Genomic DNA, 20,119 nt, shown 5'->3' with positions numbered 1-20,119 from the left:
GTGACCGCATTGTGGAACATCTCCGCTCAGTCCGCACGCAGGACCCTGAGCTTCCGGTTGCTTGCCATTTCAACGCTCTCATGCTCACATCTCTGTCCTGGGATTGCTGCAGTGTTCCAGTGAACATCAACGCAAGCTCGAGGAACAGCATCTCATCTACCGATTAGGCACACTACAGCCTGCCGGACTGAACATTGAGTTCAATAATTTCAGAGCATGACAGCCCCCCATTTAACTTTCATTTTTAGTTATTTTTTTAAAACATTTTTTACAATCCTTTTTGTGCATTTATTTCATTTCATCTTAGTTTGTTCAGTTTGCTCACCCACTGTTTTTTTTCATGTTTGCACTTGCTGCTGTTCAATCTTCAGTCCGTTAACACCTTATCTGTACTAATGCTTTGTCTTTCAACACACCATTAAAATATTGTTTGCCTTTGCTCCATGACCTTCTGGTCAGCTATGTGGCCTTATCCAATCTACACCTTCTCCTTTGTTATCTCTTGCCCCACCCCCACCTCACTTGCTTATAACCTGTGACATTTCTAATATTTGTCAGTTCCGAAGAAGGGTCACTGACCCGAAACGTTAACTCTGCTTCTCTTTCCACAGATGTTGCCAGACCTGCTGAGTGGTTCCAGCATTTCTTGTTTTTATTAACAGATAAAATATTGTTTTTAACTCTTACCTCCTTCCATTCTTTAACACAAAAAATCCTGTAGGAATCATTTCCGTACTTCCCAATTCCATGCAGTTCAATCGGGTACCTCCATTGTTTAGTAAGGAACTCATCTGTGATATGAATTACAAAGGCAATGTAAATACTTCCCAGGCGATCACTACAGTAAATGGAAACACACAACCAGAGCAGATTACTGCCTGATCATCTTGGACATACGTCCTGTAATCTCAGTCACCCGTCCTTGCAGAAATTTTGATTTGGTCATGTGTGGGTATCAATCACCATGTTGAACAATTACCAAACCAAAACTAGATTGAGAAATCTACACTTGTAGAAAGGTCCTGTGAATTTGAATACCTTCTGCCCTTCCACATTACCCAGCCTTTTCCAATTACTTTTATTATTTATTAAACCAAAATGTTATGTGGAGCTCAGTGGGAGGAATGCCAGCCCCCAGTGACAGAGACAACAGATTGACCATTCTGGAATAGTACTCAGAAGTACTATGAATCTGCCTGGCTCAAGAACAGGATCATCTAATCTGCCACTCAGGGTAAGTTCTGAACTTCCAACACCAGAGCCACTTTGACTCCAAGACATCCCAGCCAAAGTGATTACAGCTGGACAGCTTTGAGTCAGGAGTAATTTGACTGCACACATACATGTGATGCGAGGTAAGGAAGCAGTAGAAATTTTACAATGGAGATAAGATTCTACAACACATATAAAAAGAAATTAACTAAAAGGAAATCAGGTTGCCCCAATCCCCTAACCTACATTGCTCCCAGCAAAGTCATGACAGGAAACATGACTACCAATGGACTCCTCCCTCAAGCAATCAAAATGTGTGACTGCTTTGCATAACATAACGTAGTTTTTTTAAAATTCTGTATGCTGGCTTTATAAACAGAGGCACATAGTACAATAACAAGGAATGGTAAACCTTTAAAATTCACTGGTTGGGCCATAGCTGGAGTTTTGTGGCCAATTCTGGGCATAACACTTTAGGAAGAATGTCAAAGCCCTGGAGAAGTTTCAGAGATTTACTAGAATGCTACCAGGGATGAGGAACTTCAGTTATATGGAAAGACTGGAGAAGCTGGGGTATGGGCTGCTCCAGAGAGCAGAGAAGGTTAGGAGGAGACTTAACAGAGGTGGTCAAAGTTCTGAGGGATTGTGATAGGACAGAGAGAATTTGTTCCCACTGGCAGGAAGGCTGATATCCAAAGGACACAAATTTAAGGTAATTGGCAAAAAAAAGTCAGAGGAGCGATGAGAATTTTTTTAACGTAATGGGTTAAGATGATCTGGAAATCACTGTCTGAAAGGAACAGATTCAACAATAACTTTCAAAGTGGAGCTGAATATTTACTTGACAAGGAAATAAAAACATACGGGATATGGGGAAAGAGCATGGGAGTAGAATGAACTGGATTGCTCTTCAAAGAGCCAGCACAGATATGATAGGTCAAATGGTCTCCTCCTGTGCTGTATCATTCTGATTCTATGAATTCAATAAAAAAGACCCAACCATGAGAAAACAATTAATGTTAAAAATGTCAGCAATAAATTTCCGCTGCACAGGTCTGATCCTCTCCCTGGCTGGTGGCTCAAGTGAACATAGAACAGTACAGCACAGTACAGGCCCTTCGGCCCATGATGTTGTGCCGAACCTTTAACCTACTCTAAGATCAAACTAACTACCTACTCTTCATTCTACTATCATCCATGTACCTATCCAAGAGTTGCCTAAATGCCCCTAATGTATCTGCTTCTACTACCACCGCTGGCAGCGCATTCCACGCACCCACCACTCTCTGTGTAAAGAACCTATCTCTGACATCTCCCCGAAACCTTCCTCCAATCACCTTAAAATTATGCCCCCTGGTGATAGCCCTTTCCACCCTGGGAAAAAGTCTCTGGCTATCCACTCTATCTATGCCTCTCATCATCTTGTACCCCTCTATCAAGTCACCTCTCATCCTTCTTCACTCCAATGAGAAAAGCCCTAGCTCCCTCAATCTTTCTTCATAGGACATGCCCTCCAGTCCAGGCAGCATCCTGGTAAATCTCCTCTGCACCCTCTCTAAAGCTTCCACATCCTTCCTATAATGAGGCGACCAGAACTGAACACAATATTCCAAGTGTGGTCGAACCAGGGCCTTATAGAGCTGCAGCATAACCTCGCGGCTCTTAAACTCAATCCCCTTGTTAATGAAAGCCAACACACCATACGCCTTAACAACCCTATCAACTTGGGTGGCAACTTTGAGCGATCTATGGACATGGACCCCAAGATCCCTCTCTTCCTCCACACTACCAAGAATCCTGTCTTTAAGCCTGTATTCCGCATTCAAATTCGACCTTCCAAAATGAATCACTTCACACTTTTCCAGGTTGAACTCCATCTGCCACTTCTCAGCCCAGCTCTGCATCCTGTCAATGTCCCGTTGCAACCTACAACAGCCTTCCACACTATCCACAACTCCAGCAACCTTCGTGTCATCGGCAAACTTGCTAACCCAGCCTTCCACTTCCTCATCCAAGTCATTTATAAAAATCACAAAGAGCAGAGGTCCCAGAACAGATCCTTGTGGAACACCACTGGTCACCAAGCTCCATGCTGAATACTTTCCATCTACTACCACCCTCTGACTTCTATGGGCCAACCAATTTTGTATCCAGACAGTCAACTTTCCCTGAATCCCATGCCTCCTTACTTTCTGAATGAGCCTACCATGGGGAACCTTATCAAACGCCTTGCTAAAATCCATATACACCACATCCACTGCTCTTCCTTCATCAATGTGTTTTGTCACATCTTCAAAGAATTCAATAAGGCTTGTGAGGCATGACCTGCCCCTTACAAAGCTATGCTGACTGTCTCTAATCAAACCATGCTTTTCCAAATAATCATAAATCCTGTCTCTCAGAATCCTCTCCAATAATTTGCCCACTACCGACGTTAGACTGACTGGTCTATAATTCCCAGGGTTATCCCTACTCCCTTTCTTGAACAAAGGAACAACATTTGCCACCCTCCAATCATCCGGTACTACTCCAGTGGACAGTGAAGATGCAAAGATCATCGGCAAAGGCGCAGCAATCTCTTCCCTCGCTTCCCGTAATATCCTTGGGTATATCCCATCTGGCCCCGGGGACTTATCTGTCCTCATATCATTCAAAACTTCCAACACATCCTCCCTCTTAACCTCAGCCTGTTCGAGCATATCGAGTTCTGCTTCAGTCCCAGCAACCTCATCTGAGGTGAGTTACTCGCTCAGAATTCCCAGCCTCTGATCTGCTCGTTGCCATAGGGTTTCTGTAGCTGGTCTAATTATGCTTCAGATCAATGGCAACCCTAGGATGTTGATGGTGGGGGAATTCAGCGATGGTAATGTTGTTTAACCTCAAGTGCAGATGGTTAGATTCTCTCTTGCTGGAGATGGTCATTGCCTGGCATTTGTGTGGCGCAAATGTTACTTGCCACTTATCAGCCCAAGCCTGAATATTGTCCAGGTCTTGCTGCATGCAAGCACGGACTGCTGCATTATCTGAGGAGTTGCAAATGGTACAGAACACTGTGCAATTATCGCCAAACATCCCTACTTCTGACCTTATGTTGGAGGGAACATCATTGATGAAGCAGCTGATACTGCTTGGGTCTAGGACACTACCCTGAGGAATTCCTGCAGTGATGTCCCGGGGGCTGCGATGATTGGCCTCCAACAACAATAGCCATCTTCCTTTCTGCTACATATGATGCTAACCAGTGGAGAGCTCCCCCCCCACCCGCCCAACCCCGATTCCCATTGACTTCAATTTTGTTTGTGCTCCTTGGTGCCACACTTACAGTGTGGATAAACTACTCCCAAGTTTAGGCTGCAGTACAACTGAGGTAAATATTAGGAAGTACACTCCAGCTCCTAGACCACCTGTGAACAATGTCACAGGAGAGCTATTGGTAAAAACAAAAAAAAAAGTGATGGAAATACACAAGAGGCCCTGCAACCAGTGTCCACTGGTCAACATTACCAAACATTAAGATGTTATGTGTTTGTACTACCATATAAAACACAAGCTATGAAGTTGAGAGTCACAAGGTCTAATGCCATTCAGTGATGCATTTCCCATCACAGCACAATGTCTAGATGTGTTTTCAGCATATTCAATAACTCAGAGATAACTTCAAGTTGTTTTCTTTCTTTTCAAATGTTTTTGCTGAAGATACTGAACTGCCCCCACCGGTGAAGGGTTGATACCTGCAATGTCTTTCTGGCGTTTGTATGTGACTGTTGCTTAGAAGGTGTGGAGCAGGTTTACTCCTTCAACGTTGCTCACAGTCCCCCCATATCTGCTTTTCCTCCCCCTGAACAGTGAGGCAGCAGGACTTCTGCCTGAAGTTCAGAGCACGAACTCTCCATTCCATGGCACTATGCCACCAAATGCACCAAAATTCAGCACATAGCACAGGAGCTTTTGATGATATAACAGAGAAGGTTGATGAGGGGAATGCAGTGGATACTGTCTCCTTGGATTTTAAGAAAGCCACCGACAAGGTATCATATAAAGGCTGGTTAACAAAATTGAGGCTCATGGAATAGGTGGGTCAGTTTCAGCTTCGATAAAAACAAAATTGGGTCAAGGACAGAAAACAGTGCATTGTAGTAAATGGCTGTTTTTCAGATTGGAGGTTGGTAGACAGTGATGTTCCCCAAGGGTCAGTGCTAGAACTACTGATATTTTTGATATCTATAAATAACTTGGATATTGGAATACTGACTAAAAGTTTACAATTTGCCGATGATACCAAACTTGGAGGTGTAGCAGAGTGAGGATGATATCAGTTGACTGCAACAGGATATAAATAGGCTAGTAGAATGGGAAGGTAAGTGGCAGATGAAATTTATTACAGAGAAGTGTGAGGTGATGCATTTTAGCAGAAGGGACAGGGAGAGGCAATACAGACTAAATGGCACAGTTCTAAAGAGTGTACAGGGACAAAGGGACCTAGGGGTTCATATGCATAGATATTTTAAGGTGGCAGGACATATTGAGAGAGTAGTTAGCAAAGCATGTGGGATTTTGGGCTTCATAAATAGAGGCACTGTGTACAAAAACAGGGAAGTTATGCTGAACCTTTATAAAGCTCTGGTTAGGCCACAACTATATTGTGTCTAGTTCTGGTCACCACACTTTCTGAAGGATGTGAAGGTACTTGAGAGGGTGCAGAGAAGATTTACCAGAATGGTTCCAGGGATGACGAATTTTAGATACAAGGTTAGCTTGGTGAAACTGGAGTGGTTCACCTTGCTGCAAAGGAGTGAGGGGTGATTTCATAGAGATGTACAAGATTTTGAGAGGTTTCGATGATAGACAAAGGAAAGCTGTTCCTATTAGCTGATGGCACAAACACTAGGGGACACATTTAATATTTTGGGCAAGAGATGCAGAGGGGATATGAGCAAGAAACCTTTTTTCCACAGCCAGTTGTAATGACCTGGAACTCGCTGCCCTCGAGGGTGGTGGAAGTAGAGATGATCAATGATTTCAAAAAGAAATTGGATCGGCACTTGAGGGAAATAAGCTTGCAGGGCTACAGTGATTGAGTGGGGGAATGGGACTGACTGGATTGCTCTACAGAGAGCCAGTACGGACTTGATGGGGCGAATGACCTCCTTCTGTGTCATAATGACTCTCTCATGATCAAGCTAACAGTGACAATTACATAATTTGGTTCCAAGTTATTGTGCATGTATGTGAATGCACGGGGTGTGGCAAATAGGTTGGTGAGCCGCAGGCGCAGACAGCCTTGCGGAAGTATGATGTTGTGGTGATAATGGATCCCAGGCTCAAAGCAGGGCAGGACTGGGTGCTAAATATTGCTGGATACAAGATGTTCAGGAAAGATAGGAAAGGAAGGAAAGGGGGACGTGTGGCAGTTTTGTTTAAGGAGGACATTGCAGTGTTGGAGAGAGAGGATATCCCAGAGGGGTCAAGGACAGAATCTATTTGGCTGGAGCTGAGGAACAAAAAAAGGAGCAATTACATTGCTCAGTATAGTCTATAGGCCACCAACTAGCGACAAAGGTCCAGAGGGACAAATTTGCAAGAAAATTACACAGAGGTGCAGGAATTATAGAGTGGTTATAATGGGGGACTTTAATTATCCAAATATAGACTGGCAGAGAGGGGCAAGAGTTCCTAGACTGTGCTCAGGAGAATTTTCTACAGCAGTATGTTTCCAGTCCAATGAGAAAGGAAGCACCTAGTGCTTGGGAATGAGGTGGGCCAAGTGGATCAAGTGTCAGTAGGGGACAATTAGGGGACAGTGATCATTGTGTAATAAGGTTTAGGGTGGCTATGGAAAAGGACAAGGAACAATCTAGAGTAAGAATAATTAACTGGGGGAAAGCCAACTTCAATGGGGTAAGAATGGATCTGGCCCAGATAAATTGGAATCAAAGGTTGGCAGGCAAAGCGGTAACTGAACAATGGGCTGCCTTTTAAGAAGACAGAGTTCGGGCACAGTCAAGGTATATTCCTACGAAGCGGAAAGGTAGGGCAAACAAATCCAGAGCTCCCTGGATGACGAAAGAGATGAAGATGGAAAAGAAGAAAAAGTGTGCTGATGACAGATGTCAAGTGGATAATACAACTGGGAACCAGGCTGAATATAGAAGGTTCAGAGGGGAAGTGAAAGAGCAAATAAGAGAAGCTAAGAGACAGTATGAAAAGAGACTGGCAGCAAATATAAAAGGGAATCCAAAAGTCTTCTATCAGCATATTAACAGTAAAAGGGTGGTAAAAAGAGGAATGGAACCGATTAGGGACCAAAAAGGGGATTTATGCAGGGAGGCAGCGGGCATGGCTGAGGTATTAAATGAATACTTTGCATCTGTCTTTACCAAGGAAGATGATGCTGCGCAGGTCATGGTGAAAGAGGAGATAATTCAAGACACTTGAAGGGTTTAAAATTGATAAGGAGGTGGTATTGGATAGGTTGGCTGTACTTAAAGTTGATAAGGCACCAAGACCGGTTGAGATGCATCCCAGGACACAGAGGGAAATGAGAGTGGAAAATGCGGAGGCACTGGCCATAATTTTCCAGTCTTCCTTAGATTCAGGGATGATATCAGAGGACTGGAGAATTGCAAACGTTACACTCTTGTTCAAAAAAAGGGTGTATAGATAAGCCCAGCAACTACAGGCCAGTCAGTTTAACCTCGGTGGTGGAGAAGCTTCTAGAAATGATAATTTGGGAGAGAATTATTAGTCATTTGTGCAAATGCGGGTTAATTAGGGAAAGTCAGCACAGATTTGTGAAGGGAAAACCGTGTTTAACTAACTTGGAGTTTTTTTGATGAGAACAGAGAAGGTTGATCAGTGCAATGCTATGTGATATACATGGACTTTCAAAAAGCATTTGATAAAGTGCCACACAACAGACTTGTGAGCAAAGTTATAGCTAATGGAATAAAAGGGACAATAGCAACACGGATATGAAATTGGCTGAGTGACAGGAAACATAGAGCAGTGGTTAATGAATGTTTTTCAAACTGGAAGAAGGTTTATAGTCGAGTTCCCCAAGGGTCAGTGTTAGGACCTGATATTTAAGAACATATAAGAAATAGGAGCAGGAATAGGCCATTCAGCCATTCTCCGCCATTCAATGAGATCATGGCTGATCTTCTACTTCAACACCATTTTCCTGCACTACGCCCGTAACCCTTAACGTTTTTAATATGGAGAAATCTATCGATCTCAGTCTTGAACATACACAATGACAGAGTCTCCTATTCCAAAGATTCACCACCCTGAGTGAAGTTCCTCCTCATCTCAGTCCTAAATGGCCTGCTCCTTATTCTGAGACTGTGTCCCCTGGTTCTGGACTCTTCAGCCAGGAGAAATATCCTTCCTGAATCAACTCTGTTGAGCCTGTAAGAATTTTGTATGTTTGAATGAGATCACTTCATTCTTCTAAACTCTAGCGAATAAAGGCCCAGTCTATTTAATCATTCAGCATAGGACAATCCCTCCATCCCATATAAGACCCTGAGGCGTCTTGACAGGGTGGATGTGGAAAGGAGGTTTCCTCTTGCTGGAGAATCTAGAACTAGGGGTCACTGTTTACAAATAAGGGATCGCCCATTTAAGACAGGAGACGAGGAGGAATTTTTTCTCTGAGGGTCGTGAGTCTTTGGAATTCTCTTCCTCAAAAGGCAGTGGAAGCAGAGTCTTTGAATATTTTCAAGGCAGAGGTAGATAGATTCTTGATAAGCAAGGGGTTTGGAAGTTATCGGGGGTAGGTGGAAATGTTGAGTAATCAGTTCAGCCATTTAATGGCGGAGCAGGCTCGAGGGCCGAGTGGCCTACTCCTGCTCATAATTCGTATGTTTGTATCCCAGGAGTTCGTTTGGTGAACCTGCATTGCACTCCCTCTGGGACAAATACATCTTTTCTTAAGTAAGGAGACCAAAACTGTACACAATATTCCAGGTGCGGTCTCACCAAGGCTCTATTTAATTGCAGTAAGACATCTTTACTCCTATACTTAAATTCTCTGGTAATGAAAGCCAACATAACACTTGCCTTCTTAATTGCTTGCTGTGCCTGCATGTTAGCTTTCAGTGACTCATGAACAAGGACACCCAAGTCCCTTTGAAGTTCAACACTTCCCAGCCTCTCACCATTTAAGAAATACTCTGTATTTTTGTTTTTCCTACTAAAATGGATAACCTCACATTTCTACACATTGTATTCCATCTGCCCACTCATTTAGCCTCCCCAAATCCCCTTGAAGTGTGTCTTTGCATCCTCCACACAACTCACACTTCCACCTAGTTTTGTGTCATCTGCAAACTTGGAAAGATTACATTTAATCCCCACATCCAAATCATTGATAAAGATTTTGAAAAGCTGGGGCCCAGGCATCAATCCTTGCGGTACCCCACTAGTCACAGCCTGCCAATCCAAAAATTACCCATTTATTCCTACACTTGGTTTTTTGTCCATTAACCAGTTCGCAATCCTTGCCAATATATTCCCCCCAATTCTATGTGATCTAATTTTGTTTACTAACCTCTCGTGTGGGACCTTATCAAAAGCTTTCTGAAAATCTAAATATACCACATCCACCGGCTCTCCCTTATCTATTCTGCTAGTTACATCTTCAAAAAACCCCAACAGGTTTGTTAAACATGATTTCCCATTCATAAATCCATGTTGACTTTACCCAATCCTACCATTATTTTCTAAGTGCCCTGTTATCACATCCTTTATTACAGATTCTAGCATTTTCCCTACGACTGATGTTAGGCTAACAGGAGTGTAGCTCCCTGTTTCTCGCTTCTCTCCTTTCTTAAATGGTGGGGTTACAATTGCTACTTTCCAATCTGCAGGAACCATTCCAAAGTCTACAGAATTTTGAAAGATGACCACCAATGCATCTACTATTTTGACAGCCACCTCTTTCAACACTCTGGGATGTAGATCATCAGGTCCAGGGAATTTATCCACTTTAAGCCCCATTAATTTTTCTAGTACTTCTTTTTTACTAATATTAATATCTTGCAATTCCTTTTTTACACTAGTCCCTTGATCCTCCATTATTTCTGGGAGATTTTTAGTATTTTCCTATGTGAAGACAGACACAAAGTATTTGTTTAGTTTCTCTGCCATTTCCTTATTCCCCATTCTCCTGACTCCGCTTTCAATGGACCCACATTTGTCTTTGCTCCATCTTTTCCCTTTTATATATCTATAGAAGCTTTTACAGTACATTTTTATGTTTCTCGCTAGTTTACTCTCACATTTTATTTTCTCTCTCAATTTTTTTCTTGGTCCTCCTTTTGCAGAATTCTGAAATGCTCCCAATCCTCAGGCTCACTATTTTCCTTGGCAACTTTATAAACCTCTTCCTTTGCTCTAATACAATCCTTGATTTATTTCGTTAGCCACAGTGGGAACACTTTCCTTGCTGGGAATAGCACATTAAAGGAATGTATTTTTGTTGTAAACAAAATTGCCTGTCTACCGTCAAAACTTTTAACATAGTTTCCCAATCCATCATAGCCAATTTGCCCCTCATACGTTCATCGTTTCCTTTGGTTAGATTTAAGACCCTAGTTTCTGATTGAACTACATCACTTTCAAACTTACTGTAAAATTCTATCATATTATGGTCGCACTTTCCTAAGGGCTCCTTTACAACAAGATTATTAATTAGCCCTTTTTCATTGCACAATACTAGATCTAAAATAGCCCATTCCCCAGTTAGTTATTCAATGTGCTGCTCTAGAAAACCATTTCGCATACATTCCAAGAATTCGTTCTCCACAACATTAGTGCTAATAAAATTTACCCAGTCTATATGTAGATTGAAGTCTCCCCCATGATTTCTGTATTATCCTAGTTACATGCACCTGTAATTTCCTGATTTATATTACCACCGCTGTTTGATTGCCTATATACAACTCCCACCAATCCTCAATCGAAGATTTCCCCCCACTGTGGTTGACAGGGCCCTCAACCGTGTCCGGCCCATTTCCCACACTTCTGCCGTCACCCCTCCCAGAACTGCAACAGGGTTCCCCTAGTCCTCATTTTCCACCCCACCAGCCTCCACATCCAAAGGATCATCCCCCGCCATTTCCGCCACCTCCAGCGTGATGCCACAACCAAATGCATCTTCCCCTCCCTTCCAGTCAGCAATCCGAAGGTATTGTTCCCTCCCCTACACCCTGGTCCACTCCTCCATTACCCAACACCTCGTCCCCTTCCCAAGGCACCTTCCCATGCAATTGCAGGAGGTGTAATACCTGCCCTTTTACCTCCTCTCGCCTCACTATCTAAAGTCCCAAACACTTTCAGGTGAAGTAGCGATTTACTTGTACTTCTTTCAATTTAGCATACTGTATTCGCTGCTCACAATGCAGTCTCCGCTGCATTGGAGAAACCAAACGCAGATTGGATGACCGCTTTGCAGAACACCTTTGCTCAGTCTGAAAACATGACCCCGAGTTTCCCGTCACTTGCCAGTACTGATGCCAGTGCCCCATGAACCAGAACCCACTTCTCCCACACGTTTTTGAGCTACGCATTCATCTCTCTATTCTTATTTACCCGATGCCAATTTCCACGTGGCTCAGGTAATAATCCAGAGATTATTACCATTGAGGTTCTGCTTTTTAATTTAGTGCTGAGCTCCTCATTCTCCCTATACAAATCCTCTTTCCTGGTCTTATCTATGTCATTGGTACCTACATGGACCACAACCAGTAGATCCTCCCCTTCCCGCTGCAACCTCCTCTCCAGCCCTGAGCAGATGTCCCGAACCCTGGTACCGGGCAGGCAACACAGCCGTCTGGACTCTCGCGCTCGGTTGCAGAGAACAGCGCCTGTCCCCCTGGCTATACTGTCCCCTACTACCACTCCATCCCTTTTAACTCCCCCCACTTGAATGGCTTCCTGTATCACGGTGCCATGGTCAGTCTGCTCATCCAAACTACAGCCCTTGCTCTTGCCCATACAAGCTGCAAGAATCTCGAACTTGTTGCTCAATTGCAAGGGCTTAGGCTGCTCTACTCCCACCTTCGCGATCCCTTAACCTGCCTGACTCAGTCACACGCTCCTGTCCCTGACCACTGACCAAATCAGATGACCGTATCCTAAGACTGCCTTCTGGAACAAAGTATCCAGGTAACTTTCCCCCTCCCTGATGTATCACAATATCTGCAGCTCGGCCTCCAGCTCATCTACTCTGAGCCAAAGCTCCTCAAGCCGTAGACACTTACTATGGACATGGTTGCCACAGATTGCCGTGGCATCCAGGAGCTCCCATATACTGCAGCCAAGCCACAACACCTGTCCTGCCACCTTTATTGTGTAAATTAAATTAATTTTTCTGAAGTAATTTATAGTTCCTCTTTACCGAACTCCCTCAGTCACCAAACTCCTGTCTTCGCACTCAGTGCAGACAAGCAGCACTCAGAGACACCTGAATTTATACTCTCAAAAACAATGAGTCAGCTTTGCTAGAGTTCTGCTGGTGCTCAGAATCCAGTTTAAGCTAGCTACCTAACTAACTAGCTACAGCTACTCTCAGAGAGCTTGTTTAAAACTGGAAGAAACTTAACTTGCCTCTTAACTTAAACAGTAATTTTAGTCAATTGCTGGGCGGCGCAGTGGTTAGCACCGCAGCCTCACAGCTCCAGCGACCCAGGTTCAATTCTGGATACTGCTTGTGCGGAATTGCAAGTTCCTGTCACTCACCAAGATCCCTTCTCTGTGCACACAAGCAGCATTCAGTAACAAGGTATTAATGACATTGGTGCACTGGGCACAATTTAAAAATCTGTGGATGATACAAAACTTGGAAACATTGTGAACTGTGAGGAGAATTGAGTAGAACCTCAAAAAGACAGACAGGTTGATGGACTGTGTGAACAAGTGGCAGATGAAGTTTAATGCAGAGAAGTGAGAAGTGATTAATTTTGGTAAGAAGAATGCGGAAAAACAATATAAAATAAAGAATGCAATTCTAAAGGGGGTGCAGGGGCAGAGGGACCTGGGTGTATATGTTCAAAAATCATTGAAGATGGCAGGATAGGTTGAGAGCCTGGTTAATACAGCATACAGCAATCTAGGCTTCATTAATAGGGGTATAGAGTACAAAAGCAATGAAGTTATGTTAAACTTGTATAGAACACTGGTTCCGCCTCAACTGGAGTATTGTGTTGCGTTCTGGGTGCCACACTTTAGGAAAGATGTGAAGGCATTAGAAAGAGTGCAGAAAGGATTCACGAGAATGGTTCCAGAAATGAGGAACTTCAGTTCTGAAGATAGATTGGACAAGTTGGGACTGTTTTTCTTGGAGAAGGTTGAGAGAAGGTTTGATAGAGGTGTTCAAAATCATGAGGGGTCTTGACAGAGTAGGGAAAAACTGTTCCCATTGGTGGAAGGATCAAGAACAAGAGAGCACAGATTTAAGGTAATTGGCAAAAGAAGCAATGGTGACACGGGGATAAACTTTTTCATGCAGCGAGTGGTTAGGATCCGGAATGCACTGAGTGTGTGGTGGAGGGAGGTTCAATCAAGGCATTAAGAGGGAATTGGATTGTTATCTGAAAAGGGAGAAAGTGCAGGGCTATGGGGAGAAGCCAGGGGAATGGCACTGGCAAATTGCTCTTTTGGACAGCCAGCACAGACATGATGGGCCGAATGGCCAACTTCTGTGCTTAACGATTCTGTGAAGTAATTATGAAAAGAGATGCAAAAATATTGAAGGTAAAGGTGCTCAACTGGGGAAGAGCTAATTTCACAGATTTAAGGGGCCATTCGCTGGTAGATCAGAAAAGGCGTTTGTAGAGCAAAGCAGTAAATAGAGCTATGGAAGGCATTCAGGGAAGAGATAATTCAGGTACGAACTTGGGAAAAGGTTACTAATGCCAGCTGGATGACGAAGTAGAAGTTGAAATAAAACACAAAAAGGAGCCTTTTGCCAAATGCCATGAACAAGCTTCAGTTAACAAGCAGGATTATGATGGAAAGTACATGAGGGATCGGTGGTAGGACCCCAGCTATTCACAATATATATTAATGATTTAGATGAGGCAACTAAATGTAATATCTCCAAATTTGCAGATGACACAAAACTGGGTGGGAGCATGAGTTGTGAGGAGGATGCAGAGATACTTCAGGTTGATTTGGACAAGTTGAGTGAGTGGGCTAATGCATGGCAGATGCAGTATAATGTGGATAAATGTGAGGTTATCCACTTTGGTAGCAAAAACAGAAAGGCAGATTATTATCTGAATGGCTATAAACGGAGAGGGGAATATGCAGCGAGACCTGGGTGTTCTCGTACACCAGTCGCTGAAGGTAAGCATACAGGTGCAACAGGCGGTAAAAAAGGCAAATGGTATGTTGGCCTTCATAGCGAGGATTCGAGTACAGGAGCAGGGATGTCTTGCTGCAATTATACAGGGCCTTGGTGAGGCCACACCTGGAATATTGCGTGCAGTTTTGGCGTCCTTATCTGAGGAAGGATGTTCTTGATATAGAGGGAGTGCAGCGAAGGTTTACCAGACTGATTCCTGGGATGGTGGGACTGATGTATGAGGAGAGATTGAGTCGGTTAGAATTATATTTGCTGGAGTTCAGAAGAGTGAGGGGGGTTCTCATAGAAACCTATAAAATTCTAACAGGACTTGACAGGGTAGATGCAGGAAGGATGTTCCCGATGGTGGGGGAGTCCAGAACCAGGGGTCATAGTCTAAGGATACAGGGTAAACCTTTCAGGACTGAGATGAGGAGAAATTTCTTCACCCAGAGTGGTGAGCCTGTGGAATTCACTACCAAAGAAAGCAGTTGAGGCCAAAACATTGTATGTTTTCAAAAAGGAGTTAGATATAGCTCTTGGGTCTAAAGGGATCAAAGGGTATGGGGCAAAAGCCGGAACAGGCAACTGAGTTGGATGATCAGCCATGATCATAATGAATGGCGCAGCAGGCTCGAAGGGCCAAACGGCCTACTCCTGCTCCTATTTTCTATGTTTCTATGTTACTACAGGAGGCACAGAGAAGTTAGAAGAAAAAATTAGCAGGCAACATTAAGTTGAGCCCTAAAACATTTCAGTGTAAGTGGTTTGCTGGGAAAAATGTTGGGCTTATTCAGGAACCAATGGGAAATCTTCACGTAGGAGCAGAGGACATGACAAAAATATTAAATGAGTACTTTACGTTAGTATAAGAGCAAAATACTACGGATGCTGGAACTCTCAAATGAGAACAGAAAGTGCCGGAAATACTCAGCAAGTCTGGCAGCATCTGTGTAGACAGAATCTCTCTACACAGATGCTGCCAGACCGGCTGAGTATTTCCGGCACTTTCTCTTCTCATTACATTCGTCTTCACAAGGGAAGGTGATATGAAGGTTACACTAAAAGACAGGGAAGCAACGGACAGGGTAGTAAGATCGAGAAGATATACTGCATTAGCATTACTGAAAGTCGGCAAGTCACCTGGTCCAGTAGGAATGGATCCGAGGTTGCTGAAAGAAACAAATGCAGAAATAACAGAGGCATTGGCGACAATCTTTCAATTGTTATCAGTAACAGGAGTAGTGCCAGAGAACTGAAGGGTTCCTGGCTCTTTACAACTATCCAAGGGAGAGGGATAACTCAGGAAACTGCAGCCAGCTGGACATCAGTGGTGGAAAAGTTATTGGAAACCATCAGGGACAAAATTAACTTTCATTTGGAACGACACGGGTTAATGAGAGAGAGCCAGCAAGGATTTGGTGAAGATAAATCATGACTGACTAACTTGATTAAATTCTTTCATGAGATAAGGGAAGGTTGATCAAGGTAATGCAGCAGATGTCATATTTATGGACTTCTGGAAGGCATTCAACAAAATGTCACAGGAGGCTTAAGATGATGGAAGCCCACGGAATTAAGGGGAAAGTTACAGTATGGATATAAAGGGGAGGCGGCGGCATAGTGGTAATGTCACCGGACTAGTAATCCAAAGAGTCAGGCTGCGGCTCTGGGGACATGGGTTCGAATCCTGCCGTGGCAGATGGTGAAATGTGAATTCAATTAATAAGTCTGGAATTAAAATCTAGTCTAATGGTGACCATGAAACCATTGTCGATTGTTGTAAAAACCCATCTGGTTCACTAATGTCCTTTGGGGAAGGAAATCTGCTGTCCTTACCGACACGTGACTCTAAACCTACAGCAATGTGGTTGACTCTTATATGCGTTCTGAAGTAGCCTAGCAAGCTACTCTGTTGTATCAAACCGCTATGAAGTGTAAGAAAAGGAATGAAACCGGAGGGACCATCCGGCATCGACCTAGGCATTGGAAACAACAACGGCAAACCCAGCCCTGCAAAGTCCTCCTTACTAACATCTGAGGACAGGTGCCAAAGTTGGGAGAGCTGTCCCACTGACTAGTCAAGCAACAACCTGAACATTAGTCATACTCACAGAATCATACCTTACAGACAATATCCCAGACATTACCATCCCTGTGTATGTATAAGATTAGAGAAATTAATGCATGGCTCAAAGACTGGTGTGGTAGAGGTGGGTTCCGGTTCGTGGGGCGCTGGCACCTGTACTGGGGAAAGTGGTGGCTGTACTGCTGGGACGGTCGACACCTGAACCATGCTAGGGCTAGTGGTCGAGCGAGCTGCATAACTAGGGAAGTAGAGAGGGTTTTAAACTGAATAGTGGGGGCAAGGGATTAAATTTAGGAAGATATGGTAAATCAAGGAGTAGAGACAAGGCAAGAGAGGAAGGTATTAAACAGACTGTGACAGGAAGGGACAGAGAGTACAAATCTAAGAGTAAATCAACAGATAAGGTTACAAAAATAATAAAAGGACAAAACTAATGGCTCTGCATCAGAATGCATGTAGCATTCGAAACAACAGATGACTGAGAGCACAAATAGAAATAAATAAGTACAATTTGATAGCCATTACAGAGACGTGGTTGCAGGATGACATGTATTGGGACCTGAATATTGAAGGGGACATGGCATTTAGAAAGGACAGGAAGCTAGGAAAAGGTGGAGAGGTGGTTCTGTTCATTAATGATGGTATTAGCACAATAGAGAGGGATGACTTAAGCTCAGGAAACCAGGATGTAGAAGCAGTTTGGATAGAGATGAGAAATCATAAAGGCAAGAAGTCACTTGTGGGACTGGTGTACTGACCACCTAACATTAACCACACTGCAGGACAGGGTATAAAAGAAGAAATAATGGCAGCTTGTCAGAAAGGTACAGTGATAATCATGGGGGATTTTAACCTACATATAGATTGGAAAAATCAGATGGGCAGAGGTAGCCTAGATGAGGAGTACATAGAATGCTTTCGGGATAATTTCTTGGAACAGTACATTCTGGAGCCAACCAGAAAGCAGGCTATACTTGACCTAGTATTGTGTAACGAGATAGGATTAATTAATGACCTCATAGTTAAGGCGCCCCTAGGTAGCAGCAATCATAATATGATTGAATTTTACATTCAGTTTGAGGGAGAGAAGAGTGGGTCCAAGACCAGTATTTTAAACTTAAATATGGGCAATTATGAGGGCACGAAAGCAGAGCTAAGTAAAGTAAACTGGCAAATTAGGTTAAGGGATAGGTCAATAGAGATGTAGAGGCAGACATTTAAGGAGATATTTCAGAATGCACAGGATATATTTCAACAAGAAAGAAAAATCCCAAGGATGGGATCCACCATCCGTGGTTAACTGAAACAGTTAAAGATAGTATCAAACTTAAAGAAAAAGCCTTTAATTGTGCAAGGATGGGAGGCAGGTCAGAAGATTGGACAGAATATAAAAAAACAGCAAAGATTGACTAAAAGATTGATATGGTAAAATTAGAGTACGAGAGAAAGCTATCTAGAAATATAAAGACAGATAGTAAGAGTTTCTATAGATATTTAAAAAAGAAACAAGTTAACAAAGTGAATGTTGGTCCTATAGAAAGCGAGTCCGGGGAATTAATAATGGATAATAAGGAGATGGCAGATGAATTCAACAGGTATTTTGCATTGGTCTTCACTATGGAGGATACATGTAACATCCCAGTATTAGCTGTAAGTCAAGAAATGGAAGGGAGGGAGGAACTCAAGAAAATTAATCACCAGGGAAGTGGTACTGAACAGATTGTTGGAGCTGCAGACTGCCAAGTCCCCAGGTCCTGATGGACTTCATCCTAGGGACTTAAAAGAAGTGGCTAGTGAGATAGTTGATGTGTTAGTTTTAATTTTCCAAAATTCCCTAGATTCAGGGAAGGTTCCACTAGACTGGAAAATAGCGAATGTAACTCCTTTATTCAAAAAGGGAGACAGAAAGCAGGAAACTACAGGCCAGTTAGCTTAACATCTGTCTTACGGAAAATGTCTGAAGCTATTATTAGAGACATTATAGCAGGCACTTAGAAAAATTGAAGGTAATCAGGCAGAGTCAACATGGTTTTGTGAAAGGGAAATCATGTTTAACCAATTTATTGGAGTTCTTTGAGGGAGTTACATGTGCTATGGTGAAGGGAAACCGGTGGATGTACTGTACTTAGATTTCCAGAAAGCATTTGATAAGGTGCCACAAAGGTTATTGCAAAAAATAAAAGCTCATGGTGTAGGGGTAATATATTGGCATGGGTAGAAGATTGGCTAGCTAACAGGAAACAGAGTAGGCATAAATGGGTAATTTTCCGGTTGGCAAGATGTAACGAGTGGTGTGCCACAGGGATCAGTGCTGGGGCCTTAACTTTTTACAATTTATATAAATGACTTGGATGAAGGGACCGAAGGTATGGTTGCTAAATTTGCTGATGACACAAAGATAGGTAGGAAAGTAGGCTGTGAAGGGGACATAAAGAGGCTACAAAGGGATATAGATTAAGTGAGTGGGCAAAAATCTGCCAGATGGAGTATAATGTGGGTATAATGTCCATTTTGGCAGGAAGAATAACAAAGAAGTATATTATCTAAATGGTGAGAGATTGCAGAGCTCTTAGATTTGATTAGATTAGATTAGATTAGAGATACAGCACTGAAACAGGCCCTTCGGCCCACCGAGTCTGTGCCGAACATCAACCACCCATTTACACTAATCCTACACTAATTCCATATTCCTACCACATCCCCACCTGTCCCTATATTTCCCTACCACCTACCTATACTAGTGACAATTTATAATGGCCAATTTACCTATCAACCTGCAAGTCTTTTGGCTTGTGGGAGGAAACCGGAGCACCCGGAGAAAACCCACGCAGACACAGGGAGAACTTGCAAACTCCACACAGGCAGTACCCGGAATCGAACCCGGGTCCCTGGAGCTGTGAGGCTGCGGTGCTAACCACTGCGCCACTGTGCCACCCTAGATGCAGAGGGATCTGGGTGTCCTAGTGCATGAATCGCAAAAGGTTAGTAAGCAGGTACAGCACATAATTAGGAAAGCTAACAGAATGTTATCGTTTATCACCAGGAGAATTGAATACAAAAGCAGGGAGGTTATGTTTCAGCTCTACGGAGCATTGGTGAGATGACATCTGGAGTACTGTGTACAGTATTGGTCTCCTTATTTAAGGAAGGATGTAAATGCATTGGAAGCAGTCCAGAGAAGGTTTAGTGGACTGGGTGGGCTATCGTACGAGGAAAGATTGGACAGGCTAGGCTTGAATCTGCTGGAATTTAGAAGAGTAAGAGGCGACTTCATTGAAACATATAAAATCCTGAGGGGTCTTGACAGGGTGGATGTGGAAAGGACTTTTTCCCATGTGGGAGAATCTAGAACCAGGGGTCACTGTTTAAAAATAAGGGAAAAACCTACTTGACCTCGTCCTCACCATTCTACCTGTTGCAGATGCATCTGTCATTGACAGTATTGGTAGGGTGACCACCGCATAGTCCAT

General features: G+C 43.2%; 1 protein-coding gene across 5 annotated transcripts in view; it reads right to left on the bottom strand.

Moving 5' to 3' along the window:
• Positions 1 to 20,119, bottom strand: part of mbd4 (methyl-CpG binding domain protein 4) — a 136,187-nt gene that overhangs the window by 95,920 nt on the left and 20,148 nt on the right. For all 5 annotated transcript variants that reach the window (XM_068051342.1, XM_068051341.1, XM_068051344.1 and 2 more), the window contains one exon: positions 688 to 791. In XM_068051342.1, coding sequence (XP_067907443.1) covers positions 688 to 791 — 104 coding nt within the window. The remainder of the gene's footprint in view (positions 1 to 687; positions 792 to 20,119) is intronic.

The sequence above is a fragment of the Heterodontus francisci genome, chromosome 19 (genome assembly GCF_036365525.1).
Source record: "Heterodontus francisci isolate sHetFra1 chromosome 19, sHetFra1.hap1, whole genome shotgun sequence".
NCBI classification, from domain to species: domain Eukaryota; kingdom Metazoa; phylum Chordata; class Chondrichthyes; order Heterodontiformes; family Heterodontidae; genus Heterodontus; species Heterodontus francisci.
This window is presented reverse-complemented; position numbering and strand designations above follow the sequence as displayed.